The 20391-nt window shown below is 39.9% G+C and overlaps 1 protein-coding gene across 3 annotated transcripts in view; it reads right to left on the bottom strand.

The window, feature by feature from the left end:
* The window catches only part of Uso1 (USO1 vesicle transport factor), a 64236-nt gene that overhangs the window by 23410 nt on the left and 20435 nt on the right, over positions 1–20391 (bottom strand). For all 3 annotated transcript variants that reach the window (XM_055595853.1, XM_055595844.1, XM_055595859.1), the window contains 6 exons: positions 13433–13533; positions 12918–13020; positions 12717–12772; positions 8519–8639; positions 4272–4450; positions 436–576 (listed from right to left, as the gene is read on the bottom strand). In XM_055595853.1, coding sequence (XP_055451828.1) covers positions 436–576; positions 4272–4450; positions 8519–8639; positions 12717–12772; positions 12918–13020; positions 13433–13533 — 701 coding nt within the window. The remainder of the gene's footprint in view (positions 1–435; positions 577–4271; positions 4451–8518; positions 8640–12716; positions 12773–12917; positions 13021–13432; positions 13534–20391) is intronic.

Raw genomic sequence — 20391 nt, forward strand, 5'->3', positions numbered from 1 at the left:
CAGGTGGATCTCTGTGAGTTCCAGCCTGGTCTAAAAAGTGAGCTGACTCTCCCTGAAGGGGGAGCAGACTTACTAGGCCATAGAGAAAAATAATGCAGCCAGTCCTGATGAGACCTGATACCCTAGGATCAGAGGGAAGGGGAGGAGGACCTTCCCTATCAGTGGACTTGGAGAGGGGCATGGAAGGAGATGAGGAAGATAGGGTGGGCGTTGGGACGGCATGAGGAAGAAGGCTACAACTGGGACACAAAGTGAATAAATACAATTAATAAGTTTTTTTTTTAAAAAAAAAAAGAAAAAGTGAGTTGAAGGACATCCAGGGCTATACACAGGAAACCCTGTCTCAGAAAACAAACAAACAAACAAAAAAAACAAACAAACAAACACATATCCCAATTTCAACTTCTATAGAGTGGCCTCTGTCCTCTTATTTACCTCAGTCAGGATATCAGCAGGAATTCCAGTAGCCATCAGGATAGTGCAAAGTTGCCGTAGTAATCCACACTGGAACATGGCCTTCTGGCAGCTGCTGGTAGCCCCAGGTGGGTTGGTGGGAGATACTAGTACCCGCACAAGCTGTGGAAGAGAATAAGATTTGTCTTTTAAAGACTTGTAGCAGGTCATGGTGATGCATACCTGTAATCCTAGCATGTGGGAGGTGAGGGAGGAGGGCCAGGACTCCAAGACTAGTCTACTTGGATGAGGCCCTGGCTCAAACATCACCTGGAAGGGCTTGAGACAAAGCCAGCCATGTGTGGAGAATTCCCTTCTGTGCTTCCAGACCTGTGTGCTGTGCCCTTCTGCCTTCTACTGAAACAGTGTTAGCACATAACACACTTTGCTATCTACTTAATGTGATTCCTCTTAGGTGATGAAAACTCCCACAGAGTCGCATCTGTCTCAGTCATTTCTGCACTCAAATAACAAGCAGTATTTGCAAAATAAGGTATATTCAATACAAAATCGAATTATGGTACAGGACAGCAGGCTTCTTAAAAAGTATGATTTAAAAACAGATGAGGTCCAAAAGCAGACTGGCCTGAGTTACTATGAATTCCTGTAACGCTGGAGATAGAGAGGCTAAAGCTAACAGCTGGAGGCCTGACAGAAAACTCCTGCACTGGGCGGGGGCTGGTCTCATTAACTGAATCCCTAGGATTCTGAACATGAACATGAAATTTCAGAAACAAACAACTATTTAGGCCCCATTCCAGCTTCAGAATAATGTTAACACATGGCTTACATTTTACAAACTAGCCATGTTTTATATGCAAAAATTGTGTATACCTAACATAATAATAATAACAACACTTAGTTAACTAAAGTGCCAGAAAATGTCATTCATGACTTTATGGTAGAGATGCTGAAATAATTAACTGAAACAGTTGTATCACTATAGGCAGGACGTATCACAGATTTTGCTTTCCTGATAATGAGGACTTTTTGGAGAGGAGCAGAGAGACCATAGAAAAATACAATGAAAATAAAAGATTTGAAAGTGATGTTTTGTTAGATGTGGTAGCACACCTTTAATCCTAGCACTCAGGAGGCAGTCAGGCCAGGGTCACAGAGTGAGACTCTACTGCTAAAGAAAGAAGAAAAGTATGACCCAACTTAGAGAAAAAGCTCTAACCTTCTTCTGCCAAGTAGATTAATTTCAGTTTTCAGTGGCTTACAAGGGGCGATTATAACTGTAACAATGAATATAAGTAACAGTTTCATCAGGGTACACTTATTCAAGGAAACAAAGATGCACTTTCATTCAGTGTCTAATGGAGAACTTGAAAGATAAGCAAACCTAAATAAAACTGGAGGAGATACTTTATAGGCACTCTAACAAGATCACTGTGGCTGCAAAGTCAGGAACTCACTGCTCCATGTCTGTGATGGAGAAAACAGTTGAATGAATCTCAGTTCCTTTGCTGTGGACTTCATGGTCTTCACTAAGCATAGGAAAGGGTCTTTTCAGTGAGGGAGGCAAGGCAGGGTGAGCCACTTTTTTAAAGTAAAAAAACAAAAAGCAAAATTGCAATGAACCTACATATATATGTAATATATAATACACAGTACACAATATACATATGTGTATTATATAATACTGCATTTTTCTGTTTACGTGATGTATTTTTAGACAGTAATATACTTTGTGGGTTTTTTGTTTTGTTTGTTTTTCGAGACAGGATTTCTCTGTGTGACCCTGGCTGTCCTGGAACTCAGGGATCCGTCTACCTCTGCCTCCCAAGTACTGGGATTAGAAGCATATACCTAATAAAGCATAATAAACTAACACTTTCTTCAAAATAATTCTAAAACTTTATTTTTCTTTCTTTCTTGTTTGGTGTTAAGTAAATTGGGAAGACTAGGACTGAAGGCTACAGAGAGGGGGTGCTAAAATGAAAAGTCTTTCAAGAAAGAGCTAAATTTATTTATTTATTTTTTTCAAATTGAAAAAATTTTATGTACACTGACATTTGTCTGCATGTATGTCTGTGTGAGGGTGCTGGATCTTGCAGTTACAGACAGTGGTAAGCTGCCATATTGGTGCTGGAAATTGAACCTAGGTCCTCTGGAAGCACAGGTAGTGCTTTCCATCTCTACAGCCTTTTAAAAAATATATTTCTTAAAATTGGCACTGAGGACCCATCATAGAACCTGTGCTTCCTAAGGTTCTCTACCTTTGAGCTAGATCCCCAAACCCTATTTTTAAATTTTTATTATGTGTGGAGGAGAAGGGAGAGGGTGAGTGGGTTATGTGAATGAATAGGTCATGTGTGTGTGTTCGTGTGTGAAGAGGGCATCAGATCTTTATTTTTTTTAAAGATTTCTTTATTTTACATATATGAGTGTTCTATCTGCACCTACACCTGCACTCCAAAAAGAGGCATCAGGTCAAAATAAAGATGGTTGTGAGCCACCATGAGGTTGCTGGGAACTGAATCCAGGACCTCTGTAAGAGCAGACAGTGCTGAACCATCTCTCCAGATGCACATTAGACCCCTTGAAACTGGAGTAATAAGCAGATGTAGCCTCTTAATATAAACACTGGAACTAAGCCTAGTTCCTCTAGAAGAGCAGCAAGTGTTTTTAACCACTGAGCTATCACTCAGGCCCTCAAAAGAAATTCTTTACATGGTGCTCTTAAGTCATAACACACTACTCCAGGCCCAAAGGGCTTCCCGCAGGCCTCCCACAGAAACACTTGCGCTTAAATGATTACTGCAGCACCAGTCACAGCAGCTAAGGTAGGGAACCAACACAGGTGTCCAACAACAAAGGAATGAAAATTTGGTATATATACAAAATATTTTTTTTTCCAACTATAAAGTATGAAGTTATGGGGGTCGAGAGATGGCTCAGTGGTTAAGAGCACTTCCTGCTCTTGCAGAGGACATAGCCTGGTTCTGTGTGAGTGCATGGTGACTCACAACTACCTGCAAGTCCAGCTCCAGGGTCTCCAGTACTCTCTTCTGGCCTCCACAGGCACCCACACACAAGCGGCACACATTTACTCAGACACACACAGATATAAATAAAAAGAAAACCACCCTTAAAAACAACAAAGTTAGCCAAGCAGTAGAGGTGTATGCCTTTAATCCCAGAAATTGGGAGGCAGAGGCAGTCAGATCTCTGAGATCAAGGTCAGTCTGGTCTAACAAACAAATAAACAAACAAACCCCAAAGTTAAGCCTCTGCAGGAAAAGTGAATGCAACTAGAGACAATCATACTACATGAACGGGCCAGTTACAGAGAACCATGTAAACACGAATGGCACAGTAGAAGTGAGGCCATCTATAGAACTGAGGGGAATAATGGCAGGGGAGAGCGAGAGTGGTGAGAGAGCAGGGGAGTACAAGGCTACCATGTGATCAGATCAGTGTCTTAAAGGCGGGCAGCTGGAAATGGCGCCTGGTAACCCGAGTCTGATGAAGCTTAAATAAAACTACCCTACATGGACCCACCTGGTGGAAAAAGACCGACTTCCTCAAGCTGTTCTCTGACCTCCATACACATGATGTAATGCATCATGTAATACATGATGTGTACATGCTCAAGCATAGTACACTAATAATAAATAACAATGAAAATGCCCTTATGTAGCACAGTGCTATGCACAATGAGCATATTTTTTTTTTTTTAAATCCTTTTAAAAAAAGGTTTTCTATATCTCCCAACACCAACGGAAAATCCTGGGTTTCCCAAACGGAAGTCATTTTCTCTTCATTGAAAGAATCCCTGATAAAATCCTATACCCATGCTAAGGGCCACATACCTGTAGCATTAAGTGTAAATTGGTCACTTTCTGTGCTGACCAACCAGAATTTTCATCTCCAACTTCAAACCAAGGTTTCATACGTTGAATATATGAGCCTTCTTTAAAAAAGTTTTGATTGGAATTGTTGTTTTTTAACAAGTTCTGGAGCAAAATCAAGCAGTCTTCCACTACTATACCTGGGGAAAAATGTGAGATGGAGGCATTAAGGCTGGTGACATGTGAAAGAACTCAACTGGTGTCCTAAAATGTGTGTCTCCATGGTCAGCATGGCATGGCAGGCAGCCTGTTCTGACCCGATATCCCAAGCCTGGTGTCTGTGTGCTCTCCCAGTCCCCCTGCGACGTCTTGATTTCTGTGTCCAACTCAGCACAGAAGCCATCTCTCATATTCACAAATAAACTTAAATATACGGTTTTCAATACGGATGGTCAAGTCCCAGTGACTGGGTTAAGACTGCCATACATGGCCTTCTGGAAGTTTGTTCTCTCCACTAAATTGTAATTCATGAACACAGGAATTTGTCAATGTCCTACTTAACTCTGTATTCCTAGCAGAGACAAGAAACAAGACTTCAGGTATGTGCAAAATAGCAAACTATTAAATATTTGTTGGCTGACTCCATCCTACTTCTGTGATCTCTGAGACTTATTTGACACTCGTCTCTGCCTCTTCTTCAACACCCCTCTCCCTCTTGGTTTCTCAATCTGGCCACTCCTCAGGCCATTTTCATACCCTCCACTGTTTCATTCTTCTCATACTTCTTCAGTTACAAATCTCTGTCCTAGGCTGTTTCATCCGCACTACAAATTATGTGATAATCACAATGAAACTTCCCCACTGGCCTCTACTAAGCGCTAGAACAACCAAGGGTTCCTGTTTCCTCTGTGAGCAGCATGTTCACGGTGCTACAGCTCTCAACCCCCTAGCACACACACACCTTTGGTCCTATAGATGTATGTTCAGTGGGGTAAATACACTTGCTGACAAGCCTGATGACCTGAGTTCAAACCGCAGGACCAACATGGTAGAAGGAGAGGGACAACCCCTGCAAACTGTCTTCTGGTCCCCACACGTGCGGTGGCACACAACATACTAAACAAATGTGAAAAACGATCTAAATAACTGCTTCTTAGAACAGGCTTATAGAAAAACAGGACAATACAAGCTCCCGCCTACTCCTCTCCCTGTAGTCCCCCTCATTATCGCCATGCATTAGTGTGGTGCAGTTGTTACAGGGATGTTTACATGCTGGGCCACATTACTGAGGCTCACAGTTCACTCACTCTTCATGCCAAACTCCGTGAGTCTTGACAAATGGAGACTCTGAATACTTAATCAAACAAAACTGTCTCATCCCTCCAAAACTACCCTATTTATCTCCCCTTCCCCTATCCCCATAACCGCAAATACTCCCTCTACAGTCTTGCAGGAAGCTGCATGGAATCCCTCGGCAGCAAGGACTTAAGATTCCGTCGCCTTTTTGCAGCTTGACAACTCCTTTCATTACTGAGTAATATCCCATTTTATGAACCTATATTCATTTATCCATTCATCTACTCAAGGACATCCTGGTTGCTTCCAAGTTTTAGCAATGTGAATAAAGCCTCTGTGAACATCTGAATGTGTAATTTTCTGTGTGGATATTAATTTTAATGTAATTTGGATAAATATGAGCAGTATTACTATTAGATCACAGAGCAAGATTGTGGTTAGCTTTGTAAGAAACAGACAGTGTCTTGCACGTTGGTTGCATCCCTTTGTATTCCTAACAGCAAAGCATGTCTGTTTCTCCATACCCTCATTGGCATCTAGCAGAGTTAGTGTTCTGAGTTTTCTGTGGTATCTTACTGTTTCTTTTACTTGTTACCACAATTACCTAATGACGAGAGGCTGAGCATTTATTTGAATGCTTACTTGCAAGCTGTAGTATCTTCTTTAATGAAGACTCTGTTCAGACCTTTTGCCTATTTTTTAAATTTGCTTTTTTTCACTATAAAGTCCTTTTTTAGATCTGTTTTACTAATATTTTTTCTCAGTCCATGCCCTGTACCACATTCTCTTAATAGTGTCTTTTGTAGAACACAACTTTTCAATTTTTTCCCCCCAGACACAGGGTTTCCCTGTGTAGCCTTGGCTGTCCTGGACTCGCTTTGTAGACCAGGCTGGCTTTGAACTCACAGAGATCCACCTGCCTTGCCTCCCAAGTGCTGAGATTAAAGGCATGTGCACCACCGTGCCTGTGCCCGGTACAACTTTTCAGTTTTAATAAAGTCACATTCATTAGTTTTTTTCTTCTCAAAGACCATGCCTTTAGTACTGTATCTAAGAACCTGTTGCTTTGTCTGAAAATTTACCATGCTATTTGTAATGGTTACTTACTAAGCATATAAACTGACAAAATAAAAGTATGAAAATGTAGGTATTTTTATGAAAAATGTTTAGCTGTCCTGCAATTTAGTATTTAGTCCAGGCTGGCCTCAAACTCAGAGATCCACCTGCCTCTACCCTAAGAGTGCTGGGATCAAAGGTGTGCACCACCACAACTGGCTCAATTAAAATATTTAAACTCAAAGGAAAGCAAATCTGGCTCTAAAATGTTCAACTTTGTTTTATTCCTTGTTGAGGCTTTCAATCCTTCAACCAAGTAACTTCCTCCCTTTTCAGAGATTGACTTTCTTATTCAGGACACACACCGATAATCCCAGCACCTGGAGGCCAAGAGGAAATTATCTCAACTGAAGGCTAACTTGAGCTACTGGTAAGGTACTGATTGCTAAGCATGTGTGAGAGGGAGTTTGCTCCTGCCTTAAGTTCCCCCATGCTGTTTCGGGCACCGAGACTTTATCTTAGCCCTATCTGACCCAGTCTTGAGGCTGGAGGAAGACTCTGTACCCAGGAAGACAGCTCCACCCATGAGGCACAGACTGCTCCTGGGAGTAGCAAGGGCGCCCCACACACTAATTGGGGACACCTGGGTATATTAAGATCATATCAGGAAAACAAAGTCCAAGAATTTATCAGGGGCCAGTGAGATGGCTCTGTGGGTACCAATGTTTGCTGTGCAGGCCTGGAACCTGAGGTTGATCCCTGCAACCCACCTAAAGAGAACCCACTCCACAAAGTTGTCTTCTGAACTTCATACACAAATGCAAATGCAGCCCAACGCACCACCACTGCTCCCTGAACACAGACTTTTTTTTTTTTTTTTAAAGAACTCGTCAGATACACCAGACCAAGGAGAAGGTAACTTCCTCACTTGATCCCCATAAAGCAGTGGATACTCAGCACTGGGTCAGTGAGAATCCACTCATTTCTCATCTGCTCACTCAGTATGTTACTAAAGGATGAATAGAGAACTTCCAATTGTCCCATGGGCTTCAAGTCTACTTGGTCCCTGCTGTGACATAGTCCACTGTAATTGTCATTTGCTTATCCTGTTCTGTCTGAAACTTCTGTTCTCCCCTTCACCTTGCTCCTGCAGCTCAACTCTGACCCTGTAGCTTGACTCTAAAGTCAACAGCAGCAGCTACAACTTTTCCAGTTTTTTGCAGTTCAGTCTGTATGCAAAAATACAGATTATCACACTCATACAGACTCTATGCTTTATTAGCTTCCCTGGCTTCTGCAAGCTCTGACCTCTGCTGTAGCCCTGAGCTCTATGTATCATATTCACACAGACTCTATGCTCTATCAGCTTCCCTGGCTTCTGGAAGCTCTCACCTCTGCTGCAGCCCTGAGCTCTGTGCAGTCTACATCTGCACACACACATAAATTTAGTGAGTGATGGGTAGTATATGATCTGTGAGTTAGTATTTAGTAACTAGGACTTCAATACAAAAACCCGTGTTGGCAAAGTTGCTGCCCCCGAAATCACAATGCCTTGGGATTATTATTCAATAAATTCTGACACTGTAGAAGACATGAACATGCTCATCTATGTTTTTGACATGGCACATTCATGATGCAGACAGACTCCTTCCTCTCTTCCCTCCCTAGCTTAGATGTTTATAGAGCTTCATTTCCTGTACTTGAGAGATAATTTGCTAAAGACAGGTCCCCTCCCTGGAAAAGGCTGGAATCTGTGAAAACCTGATATTTTATAGTGACCTTTGATTCTGGGAGTTGACAAAACCAGAAAGAAAGGGAAAATCACAAAAGCAAGCATATGCTTTGCTGTAAACCATGGTGAATGTCCTCAAGGTGAGTGAATACAAAGCAGTCTCCACACAGTCTCTGATTCTTACCTCCATCACTGTTTCCTTCCTCTGTAATAATGTCCAACAGTCTCTCAAAAGCATTTTCAAAAGCAACAATTTTCTGTATTGCTCCATTGCTCCTCGTTAGTGCCTGCAGCAGTAAGACACCCTTACAGAGAAGAAAGGTGGCATCAGTTGAGGCCGAAATTTATTGGACATTTATTCTAAAAATTACTTTAGACTCACAGAATCCTACAATAAACTGGATTTTTACAAATCCAACTGCTTTGTGTTCTATATACAGAAGGACACAGAGACAGAGACAGTTCAGCAATTTGCTCTCCTAAAACTCATACATAGGAATGGGGCCTTAGCAAAAGTTCACACCTAATAGGCTTTGTTTGTTTGTTTGTTTGTTTTACTGTATTCAGTTAAAAACACAATTATTTCATACTCATCCATCATGGTGTAGTTTCCATGAGCTAAGAGTTATTAGACCTTTCTCAGATTTGCTCTTCTCAAAATGATGATATAAATCATCAAAACCACCAGAACTTCTACAGAGTTCTTGCAAATGCCTGGTCCCCAAATTTCTACAATTTGATTTTAAACCAAGAGAAAACAAGTGAAAATTCATCCCTCATGAATAGGATACACTACACAGAAAGTTTATAGAAGGTACTTGTGGCATAGTTTCTGTCCTACATTCCCTTGTGCCTGCCCTTTCTGACTTGGGACTCGCAGAATGGCTTCCACAAAGAAGGATGGCGAGATCAGCTGTCTGCCAAAGGCACCATCACTACTCACAAGCACAGTCATGCTTCCGAAAGTGTGCCCCCGGGCACTGGACATCTGGAATTTGTCATGGAGGAGATGGGGCTCCAGGTGTGTATGTATAGGGACTCCTGGTGCACATGGGGACTCTAGATGTGTACACTGATAAGGGCTTAACAAAGTTGTCTGGGTCAAAGGAGTAAGAAATGTTCCATAGTGTATCATGGTAACTTATGGCCCTGTTAACACATTTCAAAATCTATACTCAGTGTGTAAGAGTTCTAAATGCGGAATATTAAGTAAAGCTACAGAACTGACAGACAAACAACAAACAAAAGTTTAAATAAGTCAGGGGCTGCAGACATGCCTCAGGGGGGAAGAGCACTACTAGCTGCTCTTCCACAGATCCTGCATTCAATTCCCAGCAACCACATGATGGCTCAAAATCATCTGTAATGGAATCTGATTCCCTTCTCTGAGTGCGTAAAAACAGAGCACTCATATTCATAAAATACCTGGATGGATGAATCTTTCAAAAGAAAAACAAAATTCCACTTAAATTTTTTTTAAAAGATTTAAATAAATCTTTGCCCTTTTAGTATTTTACCTCATTAAGCTGTAAAAGTTTACCTATTTTGTCATTTATCATTTAAAAACCTTACAATGCTGCTTATTGTGCATTTCTTTTCATGTGTATGGTGCTTTGCCTGCATGCGTACTGTATACCACTTGCACACCCAGCGCCTGCAGAGGCCATAAGAGGGCATAAGAGCCCCTGAAACTGGAATTACAGACAGTTATGAGCTCACATGTAGGAACTGAGAATTGAATCCAGGTCCTCTGGAAGAATAGCCAGTGTTCTGAATGGCTGAGCCATCTTTCCATCCCTATTACCCATTTCCTATTTCAGTACCACACAGCAAGTGCTTATGAGCCCCAAGGTGACCACACGGTGAAAGAAAAAATAAATACAGTAAGGGGAAAGCATAGCCACTACTTCAGAGGAAGAGGTTTAGCAAGTAGGGAGCTAGAGGGATTGAGTCCCAATGGTGGCAGGTGACAGACACCTGGCTGTTATTGTTGGCAGCTCAGCTTCTCCACAAGCTTAAGAAACTTGCAACTCACTGGGCTCATTCCAATCCTTCCCCTGATTTTCAAATTTCCATACTAACATGAGAAAGGTAAAACAGAATTTATAGATGTCAAATTGTCCTGCCAACTTAATACTGCCAATTTGAATTTAACTATAAAGAAGAAAAATGGTATCTGCAAGACAGATAAACTGAGTCTGATAAAGTGGAGAGAGCCAAATGCCCTACTTGCTAGCTGTATAACATAAACCCCACGTCTCAGAATACTTATGTGTAAAACAGGATAATATCATCTTGAATCCCCCTGTAACACATTTTCTCACTATGTAGCCGTGGCTTCCATGGAACCCTCTATATACACTAGACTGGCCTCAAACTTATGGAGACCCTCCTGCCGCTGTCTCCAGAGTGCTGGAGGCTACAGGCATATTCTAACACACCCGGATGCCAAGGAATTTTAAAGATGGGAAAACAGCATCCACAACAAGTTTAAATCAGCACTCATTAGTAGATTGTTTTCCTGTTATCATTCTGAATAGGTCAACTGACGCCAAGAAAATAGAGCTATAAAACTAAGAAATATACAACATATAAACATATATAACATATAAAACTAAGACGTGAGATGTTACAACAAACTTAATCTCGATATGTAAAATTAACAAAAGCCAACACAATCTGTCTCAAATAAAAATTGAGGAAGAAACTTAGAAAAAAAAGGGCCAAGAGTTAAAACAAAATAGACTTGAATCATGGTGGGGTGGGACAACAGAAGGTACTGGGTGGAGCAGATACCTGATAAGCTGCATAAAAATGCAGGGATTTTATTTTGGACAATGACTATTTGCTTTGAGAAAGGAATGAAAGAATCAAAGTAGGCATCTGTAAGACAGGGCAACTTTATATCTGAAAATTAAAACAAATTCTGATGACATGAACAAAGACTGAAGGAAACAGAATTTCCTCATCTGATGGCTTAATAGCCTCTTATTTAAACTGAGGGTCAAACAGAAAGCGTGAGTTTAGGGTATAGTCATATTTTCTTTAATTAAGAAATATATTTACATGAATATGTGTGTGTGTGTGCTCATTTGTATATGCCCTCTACGTGTGTGGTGCCTGTGGAGGCCAGAAGACAGCATCAGATTCTTTGGAAGCAGAGTTACAGGCATAGTGAGCCTTTTGACATGGCGGCTGGAAACCATACCCTGGTCCTCTGTAATAAATAATCTTAATTGTTGAGCCATACCTCTACCTACTATAGTCATATTTTAATTATGGAAAAAAATCCCAAATTATTCCTAGTAGATGGATGTCCATCTAAACAAGACAGTTCAAAATGGTATCATATGAAGCAGGTACAGAGACCTATGTCTGCAACACAGATACTCAGGAGCAAGGCTCGAGTTTGGGCCAGCATAGGCTGTAGATTCAGATTCAGTCTCCAAACAAACAATCTGTAAAAGCATTTGGATGTTGAATACAAATTTATTTCTTGTAAGTTACATTATTATATCATTTTACTGTCTATAATACTGCTTGGCCATCCACACTACAGCATTTAAAAGGTTTAGAATAATTTAATGTGTGGGCATGAATGCTGGGCTGACTATGTATGTGCACCATGTACATGACTGGCAGAAGGAGCATTGAATGCCCTAGAAATGGTGTCAGGGATGGTGTCAGCTGCCATGAGGTGTTACAAGCTGAGCCTGAATCTAAGAGCAGCAAGCACTCTTAATTGCAGAGCCACTCTCTATTCCCACTACAACAAAATGTTAAATGTTAAGTTTAAAATATATATCACACAGATCACAAGTCAAGGCTTTCATTTGATCCCGTTTCTGCTTTTTGTTAACCTGTTACAAAGTTCAAAATCATATGCAAATATCAAAGTGAATATCAGAATGGAAAATGACTACCAAACAGTCACACTCTGCAGGTAAAGAGATTATTATCAATAGAAATCTTTTGGACACATATTCAATGAAATAAGAATGAAGGAGCCAAGTGCAATGTATTGTAAACTTACACCAGTTAATGTCTCAGAATGTTTTCTTTACTCTGTAGGAGAAAAGACAGTTTCTGAGGTGGAGCTCTATGCCAGCATTTCAGAAGACCACGGAAGAAAGCCTAAACATATGGAAGTAGTGAATTTGAACAGAAAAATGGTGTATATAACTCTGAATACTTGCGAGGTAGAAGACAAGTAACTTACATTTCAGTGTAAAAGGTCTAAATGAGTGGCTATCACCCCATCTTTCCAAAACTAACTTTTCTTAACTCATAAGGGAAAAAAAAAAAAAAAAAAAAAAAAGATTTCATTTGCAAAGAGAGAAAATAAGCATCATGTTCTTTTTCTCTTTCCAAATTAAACTTACATCATTACGTATAATTTCTCTGGAATCTGCCAGTAAGTCCATTAGTCTTGAAACACCTAAAACATACAACCATGAGAAAAATACAAGCAGTCTGAAAACACAAACAGTGACTTCAGTTATAATTATTAAGGCACTATGTCAGGCACTTCTAGGAAATAACCTTTATTTTGTGCTCACTGTTACACAGGAGGAGTCACTCACCCATGGGGCTGACTAAGATGATTTGCTGCACTGGAGGCCCTAGCTGTTTTAAGAGAGAAGTCAGGAGTCTCACGCCAGGCCAGCGGACATGGAAATCAAACTCCTGAAATGGAAGAATTTCAACTGTTTAGCAACTATAATTGGTATTTTCTAGGAAACACTGTTTTCAATTAATAGTGCAATAAGAAACTACAAGTGAAAAAATGGAATTTCAGTGAACTTTAAAAACTAATTTTAAGAAATAAAAAGTTAATATTAATTGATTAAACTGACTAAAATGTTAATAATGATAAAATAATACTTTGTAAAACTAGAAATAAGATGCATATATCATTCAATAGATCACATAGTTTCTACAGCATGCATGTCGATCCCTCAAATGCATTCATGAGCAGGATCCAGCAAACTTCACTATGTACATATTAAAGTACGTACATGTTACTTCCTCAGTAACTCCCGCAAAGGCAGCAAAGACAGCTTATTAACATGACAGAATGTCAAGGTTCCCTATTTACCTCCAACAAAGACAACAGGAGAGTGACATTTTCTGGCTGCTTAATGAAAATTTCCGTAAACTGGCTTCCCAAATCCTCACTCTGTCTTGTAGAATTTTCTTCTGTAATATTAAAAAAACAAAGTACTTCAACATGATGCTATGTTAAAGTATCCTTTCACTGAAGAGTTAAACAGAAATGGTAATTTTTCTGGAATGTAAACAATTCAACAGTATGGCTGGTGTCAGTAATGCAATTAAGATTGAAAATGGTATTTGTAAACTCACTTTCAAGGCTAGTTAAATGTCACATTTCCTCAAAGCCATCAGATTAAACTTTTATTAGGGTAAGGGTAATAGAAATATTCTGTATTGAATGTGGTAGTGGTTATACTATCTTTGTTTTCAGTGCTAGGGCTTGGACCCAGCTCTTTGTTTATGGCAGGCAAGCACTTAACCACAGTGCCACATCCCGTCAACCACTACTGAATTCTTTCCTTTAAACTTATAAGACTGTAAAACTTCCATGAGCAAGTTTTACTTTACATTAATTATATCTCTAAATCAGTACACTTCAAAATGGTATTCATTACTGATTTTTTACTTATTAGTGTAATTTAATTATAAAATTAAACCATCTTCAGATCATCCAGTATTGTTTTCATATAGAACTCAGAGAAGTATTTGGTAATAAAAGCAGACTTAAACACTGAATTTCTTTACAATATTTAGTATCAAGATGATTAAAAATTTATAGCCCTGAGTGGTAGCGCATGCCTATAATTCCAGCATTCATGGGGCTGAGGCCTTAAGTTTGTCACAGCAACGGACTGAAACTGGAACAAAAATTAGTACTAGGAGTGGGGTGTTGTAATAAATCTAACCATGTGGCTTTTACGCCTTGGACTAGTTTTGTTAGAGGACTGTGGAGGACTTTGGAACCCTGGGTTATAAAAGCTGTCTAGCACTTAACAGCTGTTCATTCTTGTGGGATCTTAAAGGTAAGAATGTGAAAGACATACAGACAATGGAGGCCTGGCTTGTGGGGTTTCCAACAGGATCAAAGATTCTGTTAAGGTAATATGTGACATTTTGGGTTAAGAATCTATATGGGGCAAGAGATGCTCAGCAGTCAAGAGTATATGGTGCTGCTGTGGAGGACCTGGGTTTGGCTCCCCATACCCACATGGTGGCTTACAACTATCCATACCTCCAGATCCAAAGTTTGAGGGATCTGATGTCCTCTTCTCACCTCTTTGAGCATCAGGCATACAAATGGTGGGCATACAAACATGCCAGCAAACATTCATTCACATATAATACTTTCCCAAACAAAAAGGAATCTGTGTGTACTGATCAGCTGGGGCTGAAGAATGAGCTATGATTAACAAGAAATCAGGACATCTGTGCTTCACTGGGGCAGCGGGATGCTGGTCTGCTAGGGCTGAAAAGTTGCCATGATTGGTAAGAGACTGGCTTCACTGAGGTGAACTCTCTGTACTTCACTGGGACAACAGAAAAGTATTTCCCTAGGGTCAGTGCACAGAAGCTGAGGCCCAAAGGGGCCAAGCCTGTATCTCCAGCTGACACTAGAATTTAACATGGTGTAAGAGTCCCTTCATGGTACTGGCTTTGAAGGTAGGAGAGGTGAAAGGTGGCAGTGGGGATGGAGGGAGTGTCACAGAGAGCAGCTGAGGCCTGGTACTGTGTGGCAGAGTGGAATCCCTGAAGAGAGGACGAGATCACTGCTGAAGGTGTGGCCTCAGTTACAGTGGAGCTCAGCCCACTGTGGTTGACACTCTCCCCTGAGCACACGGTCCTGGGCTGTATTAAAAAAGCTAGCCAAGCATGAGCCTGCGAGTGAACCAACCAGCGGTATTCCTCTGTGGTTTCTGCTTCCACTTCCTACTCTGACTTCCTTCAATGATGGACTATGCCTTGGAAGTGATAGCCAAATGAACCCTTTCCTCCCCTAAGTTGCTTATGATCATGGTGTTTGTTATTGCAACAGAATAAAACATACAAAACCTAAATTATTAAAAAGTTGATAGAAGAGGGTGGACCTTATCAAATTTCAGTAGTCCTGAACTAGAAGCAACTCAATGCCCACTAAGAGAACAGATTTAAAGTGTTGCATTCTGGGGCTGTAGAGATGGTTCAGTGGTTAAAAGCAAAACCTGAATTCAATTCCCAGTACCCACATGTTGGCTTATAACTGTCTGTAGCTCCAGTTCCAGAGCCTCCTATGCCCTCTTCTGGCCTCCGTAGGCACCAGACATGCAAGTAGCATATAGACATATATGCAGGCAAAACACCCATACACATAAAAAAACAAAAAACAAAAACAAAAACAAAAAAACAAAACAGAGTAAACTAGTCAAAGAAAGAAGGAAAATAGATCTCATTGAATTATCCTATAACGAGGCTTCGTTAATTTAAAATCATTTATTTATCTTTTAATTTACACATCTGAGTGTTTTGCCTGTATGTACGTTAGTGCACTGTGTGTGTTAAGTAATGGTCGGTTGTGAACCACCATGTGAGTGCTGGGAACCACATTTGAGTCCTCTACAAAAGTAACAAATGCTTTTAATCCCTGAGCGTCTATGTTCTCTAGCCCCTAAATTATATTTTCAGTGCTGAAATATTTTTATGTAGGTAATTACAAACAACTAAGCTATAGCTTCAGTCTTGGTAAGCTTTGCAAAATATAGTGCAGTGGGGCATGATTGGGGTACGGTGGTATGAATCTGGTGAAGCAGAGCCTGGGACAGGCATGTCTGGCAAAAGCAAGCAGCTTCTCACTGCAGGCTTCTCACTGCTTACTATCCATGTGAGAATTGTGTAGGGCCTCCGAGGGGAAGACTGCATGTTGTATTTATCTGACTTTGGACTATATAAAAATACAAGACATGTCTTAGGACCCTTGGCACACTCAGGGATGCAGGCCAAATAGAAGGGTTAATTCAATACTTGCACCAAACATAGGAGAATAACCTATCAAGAAATAGTTTAGGCCGGGCACAGTGGTGAGTGCCTGTGATCCCAGCACTCAGGGAGGCAGAGGTAGGCGGCTCTCTGCAAGTTCAAGGCTAGCCTGGTCTACGAAGCAAGTCTAGGACAGCCAAAGCTACACAGAGGAACTCTGTTTTTAAAACAAACAAACAAACAAAAAAACTAAACTAAAAGAAAAGAAACAGTTTATAGGACTGGAGAGATGGCTCAGAGGTTAAGAGCATTGGCCGCTCTTCCAGAGGTCCTGAGTTCAATTCTCAGCAACCACATGGTGGCTCACAACAATCTATGAGACTTGCTGTCCTCTTCTGGAGTGCAGGCATACATGCAAGCAGAACACTGTATATATAATAAATAAATACATCTTTAAAAACCGGTAGTTTACTCCTCCATGTATTCTGTAACTGTAGTATATAAAATACTGTAGCCTATTATTAATTTGGCTCTATATTCTGAATTGAGCTCCTTTGATATAATCTAAGATCACTGCCTTATCTAGGGTTTCTATTGCCATGATAAAACACTAGGACCAAAAGTAACTTGAGGAGGAAAGGGTTTATTTCAGCTTAAAATTGTAGTACAGCATGAATGTAAGCCAAAGCAGGAACCTGGAAGCAGGAACTGAAACAGAGTCCATGAAAGAACACTGCTTCTTGGCTTGCTCCGCCTGCTTTCTTAGACACCCAGGACACCTGCCCAGGGGTAGCACCACCCACAGTGGCTGGGCCTTCCCATACCAACCACCTGCACTCTTGTCTACAAGCCAGTCCTATGGAGCCATGCTCTCAGTGCAGCTCCCTCTTCTCAGCTATGTTTAAGATTGATAAAACCAACCAAGACAACCATCAATTTTCAGAAGTCAGCCCTAGGACAGCACTTCCAAACTTTAAAGATCTATTTATTTTTATTTTATGTGCAGGGGTGTTTTCCCTGCATGTATGCCTGAGCACCACATGTGTGCAGTGCCTGTAGAGGCCAGAAAAGTGTGTAAGATCCCTTGGACTGGAGCTACAGAGGTTGTGAACCACCATTTGGGGGGTGAGAGCAGAACCTGGGGTCCTGTGGAAGAGCAACCAATGTTCTTAACCACTTAGCAATCTCTCCAGCCCCAGCACTTCTAAACTTTAATGCAGGGCCCCCATTAGCTAAGGAATAGTACAAAAGCTTTTAGTGGTACAGTAAAGTTAAGATTGATAAAAAAAATCATATCTAAAAGTTATACATCAAAACCACAGCCATAAGAAATTTTATCTAGCCAAGTGTGGTGGCGCATGCCTTTGATCCCAGCACTCTGGGAGACAGAAAGGCAGATCTCTGTGAGTTCTGGGCCAGCCTGATCTATATAGTAAGTTTCAGAATAGCCAGCTATTTAGAAGACTCTGTCTCAATAAAAGAAACCAAACCAAACAAAGTGAAATTATATCTATTACACATATAGGCAAAAATATGAGACAAACCATCCGGTCACACTGGTATACTTATATCACAGCTTAGTTTATCTCTTTGATCGTATTTTATATATTACATGCAACTTTCTCTAACCTGTGAAGTAAGTGATCCCTTAATGTAAGTGGGAAAAAAACTGAGACAATTGTTATTACAAAGATAAACCTAAAATAGAAAAGTAAAATCAAAGTCTAGTTCTTAAGGACTTTATGTATGTGTGCGTATGTATGCTTGTATATGTACATAAATTTTTATTTGAATATATACACATACCCTATATATGTATATATCACAAACATAGATATCTCTATATATGCATATCACACACAGATACATGTATATATATAATATATATCCTACCACTTTCCAGATCTATTTAAAGAACTAGCTTCTAACTAAACACGTATGGGTACATATTTGTTCTTAAAATGTATTTATAGATGTATGTCTTCCAGAGGTATAAACTGTTTAAAAAACACCACAGGTCCTTTTTAATGCAACTCCTTATCAAGTTCACAATCTATACTCTAGAGAACAAAACTGCTGTATAAAAAGAGACAGTCTAAAGCAGAGCATGGTGGCATCTGTCTGTAATCTTAGCACTCAGAAGGCTGAAGGATCACTCCAAATTCTAGGACAGGCTGGTCTATAAAATGAGTTCCAGCAAGGACCACATTACAAGACCCTATCTCAAAAAACTAAGTTCTCCACCCCAAAAAAGAGAAGAGAAGGAGATGCTCTAACTAACACAGTTAGACTACTAAATATCTTTACAACTGTGGCCAGGCAGTTAAGCAGCTCTCTCTATTTAAAATGCTTACCTGAACTTTCTATCAACCAGTTATGTAAATTACATAATTCATAAATTCTAGTTAGAAAGTAAAACTGGCACTTAATTCAACTGAAAAATCTATGGAGTATTTAAAAACACGACAGGGCAGTGGGAGAGAAAACACCGTTCTGTTAACTGTGTCACAGTGTATGAGTGACAATGTCCAGCCTCTTGGTTTTTTTAATCTGAGGAAAGAGAAGCAACACCTACCTCAAAAGCTGCTATGAGGATTAAGTAAGATATTGGACATGAAAGGACTCTGCACTCTTTAAGGCTCTACACAAATATGAGAAAACAATAATAGAAACAACAGTTCCTGATCCGTAACATCCCAAAGAAACAGCCAACAAAAGGGAAGACAGTACTGTGGCATTTTCTGATTTCAAGCAAGGCAGTCAAATGCCACAAAATGTGATAACAGTGGCGTGGTAAGTTAGTGTTCTGTTAGTATCAGCAACAGTTATTTTAAGTCTACTTCAGATAACATTTCATTAATTCTAAAAAGTATTTAGGAATATTAGTTAAACAAAATAAGAAGGAAACTCGGTTATTTTAATTATGAAGAAAAAAAAATACTGTTAAAAGTTACTGGAAGCAACAGATCACCAGAGGATAAATATCAGTGAACTCCAGAAATTAAGAGGGCAGTCACTGAGGCACAGCTGTGCATGTGGCATTTAAAGGGACAACATCAATATACATGTATTCTCTGCACTGGGTAATTTCCAGCTTACTCATAAGTAGATAGATTTGTATGTGTACATGTGTACACATATTCAAATACTGCTTCCAAATAAACAATCTTTTCCAGGAAGTATACACAAATTTGAATAAAGCCAGGGGAAATTTTGATTTTGTTAAAGATACTCTAGAATCATTTCATGGTATGGACAGCAGATTGTTAAATATTCCCTTTAATTACAGATTCTGACACACCGAAACCAATGTCAGAATTTTTAGCAGCCAGAAGAAACAGCACTTGACAGTGTCCTTTTATATTACCAGGTTTTATGTCTAAAGAGTCATGCATATGAAAATGCAAACTTTTACCTTCAACATCATCTGAAAAGGTAGACATAAATAAATAAATAAATAAATAAATAAATGAATGAATGAATGAATGAATGGATGAATAAATAAATAAGGAGTTGGTGACAAAGAAAGTGATCTCTATCTGTGTAAGCATGGGAACAGACCAAGAAACAGCACTCGTGGGAAGACGAGATTTCCTCATTTACGTCAAACTGCTGAGGATTGTCCAATACACACACACAATATGGTATATATTTAAGACTATGAGATAGAATTATCACTAAAGGGTTATAAAATATTCCCAAGGTAAAGAACTCTAAAGTAGTTTTTGGATCACTAGAGAATTACCTTATGAAGCATTAAACAGAAGGTACTGATTATACAACTTAAGAACACATTTTTTTTTTTTTTTTGTTTTTGGTTTTTTGGAAACAGGGTTTCTCCGTGTAGCCTTGGCTGTCCTGGACTTGCTTGCTTTGTAGACCAGGCTGGATTCAGACTTAAGCAGATCTGCTTGCCCCTTCCTCCCTGAGTGCTGGGATTATAGGCATGTGCCACTATACCCAGCTGGAACATACATCCTTCTTTCTTTCTTTCTTTCTTTCTTTCTTTCTTTCTTTCTTTCTTTCTTTCTTTCTTTCTTTCTTTCTTTCTCT

This window comes from Psammomys obesus, unplaced genomic scaffold, assembly GCF_907164565.1.
Source record: "Psammomys obesus unplaced genomic scaffold, mPsaObe1.curated_primary_1811, whole genome shotgun sequence".
Classification (NCBI taxonomy): Eukaryota; Metazoa; Chordata; class Mammalia; order Rodentia; family Muridae; genus Psammomys; species Psammomys obesus.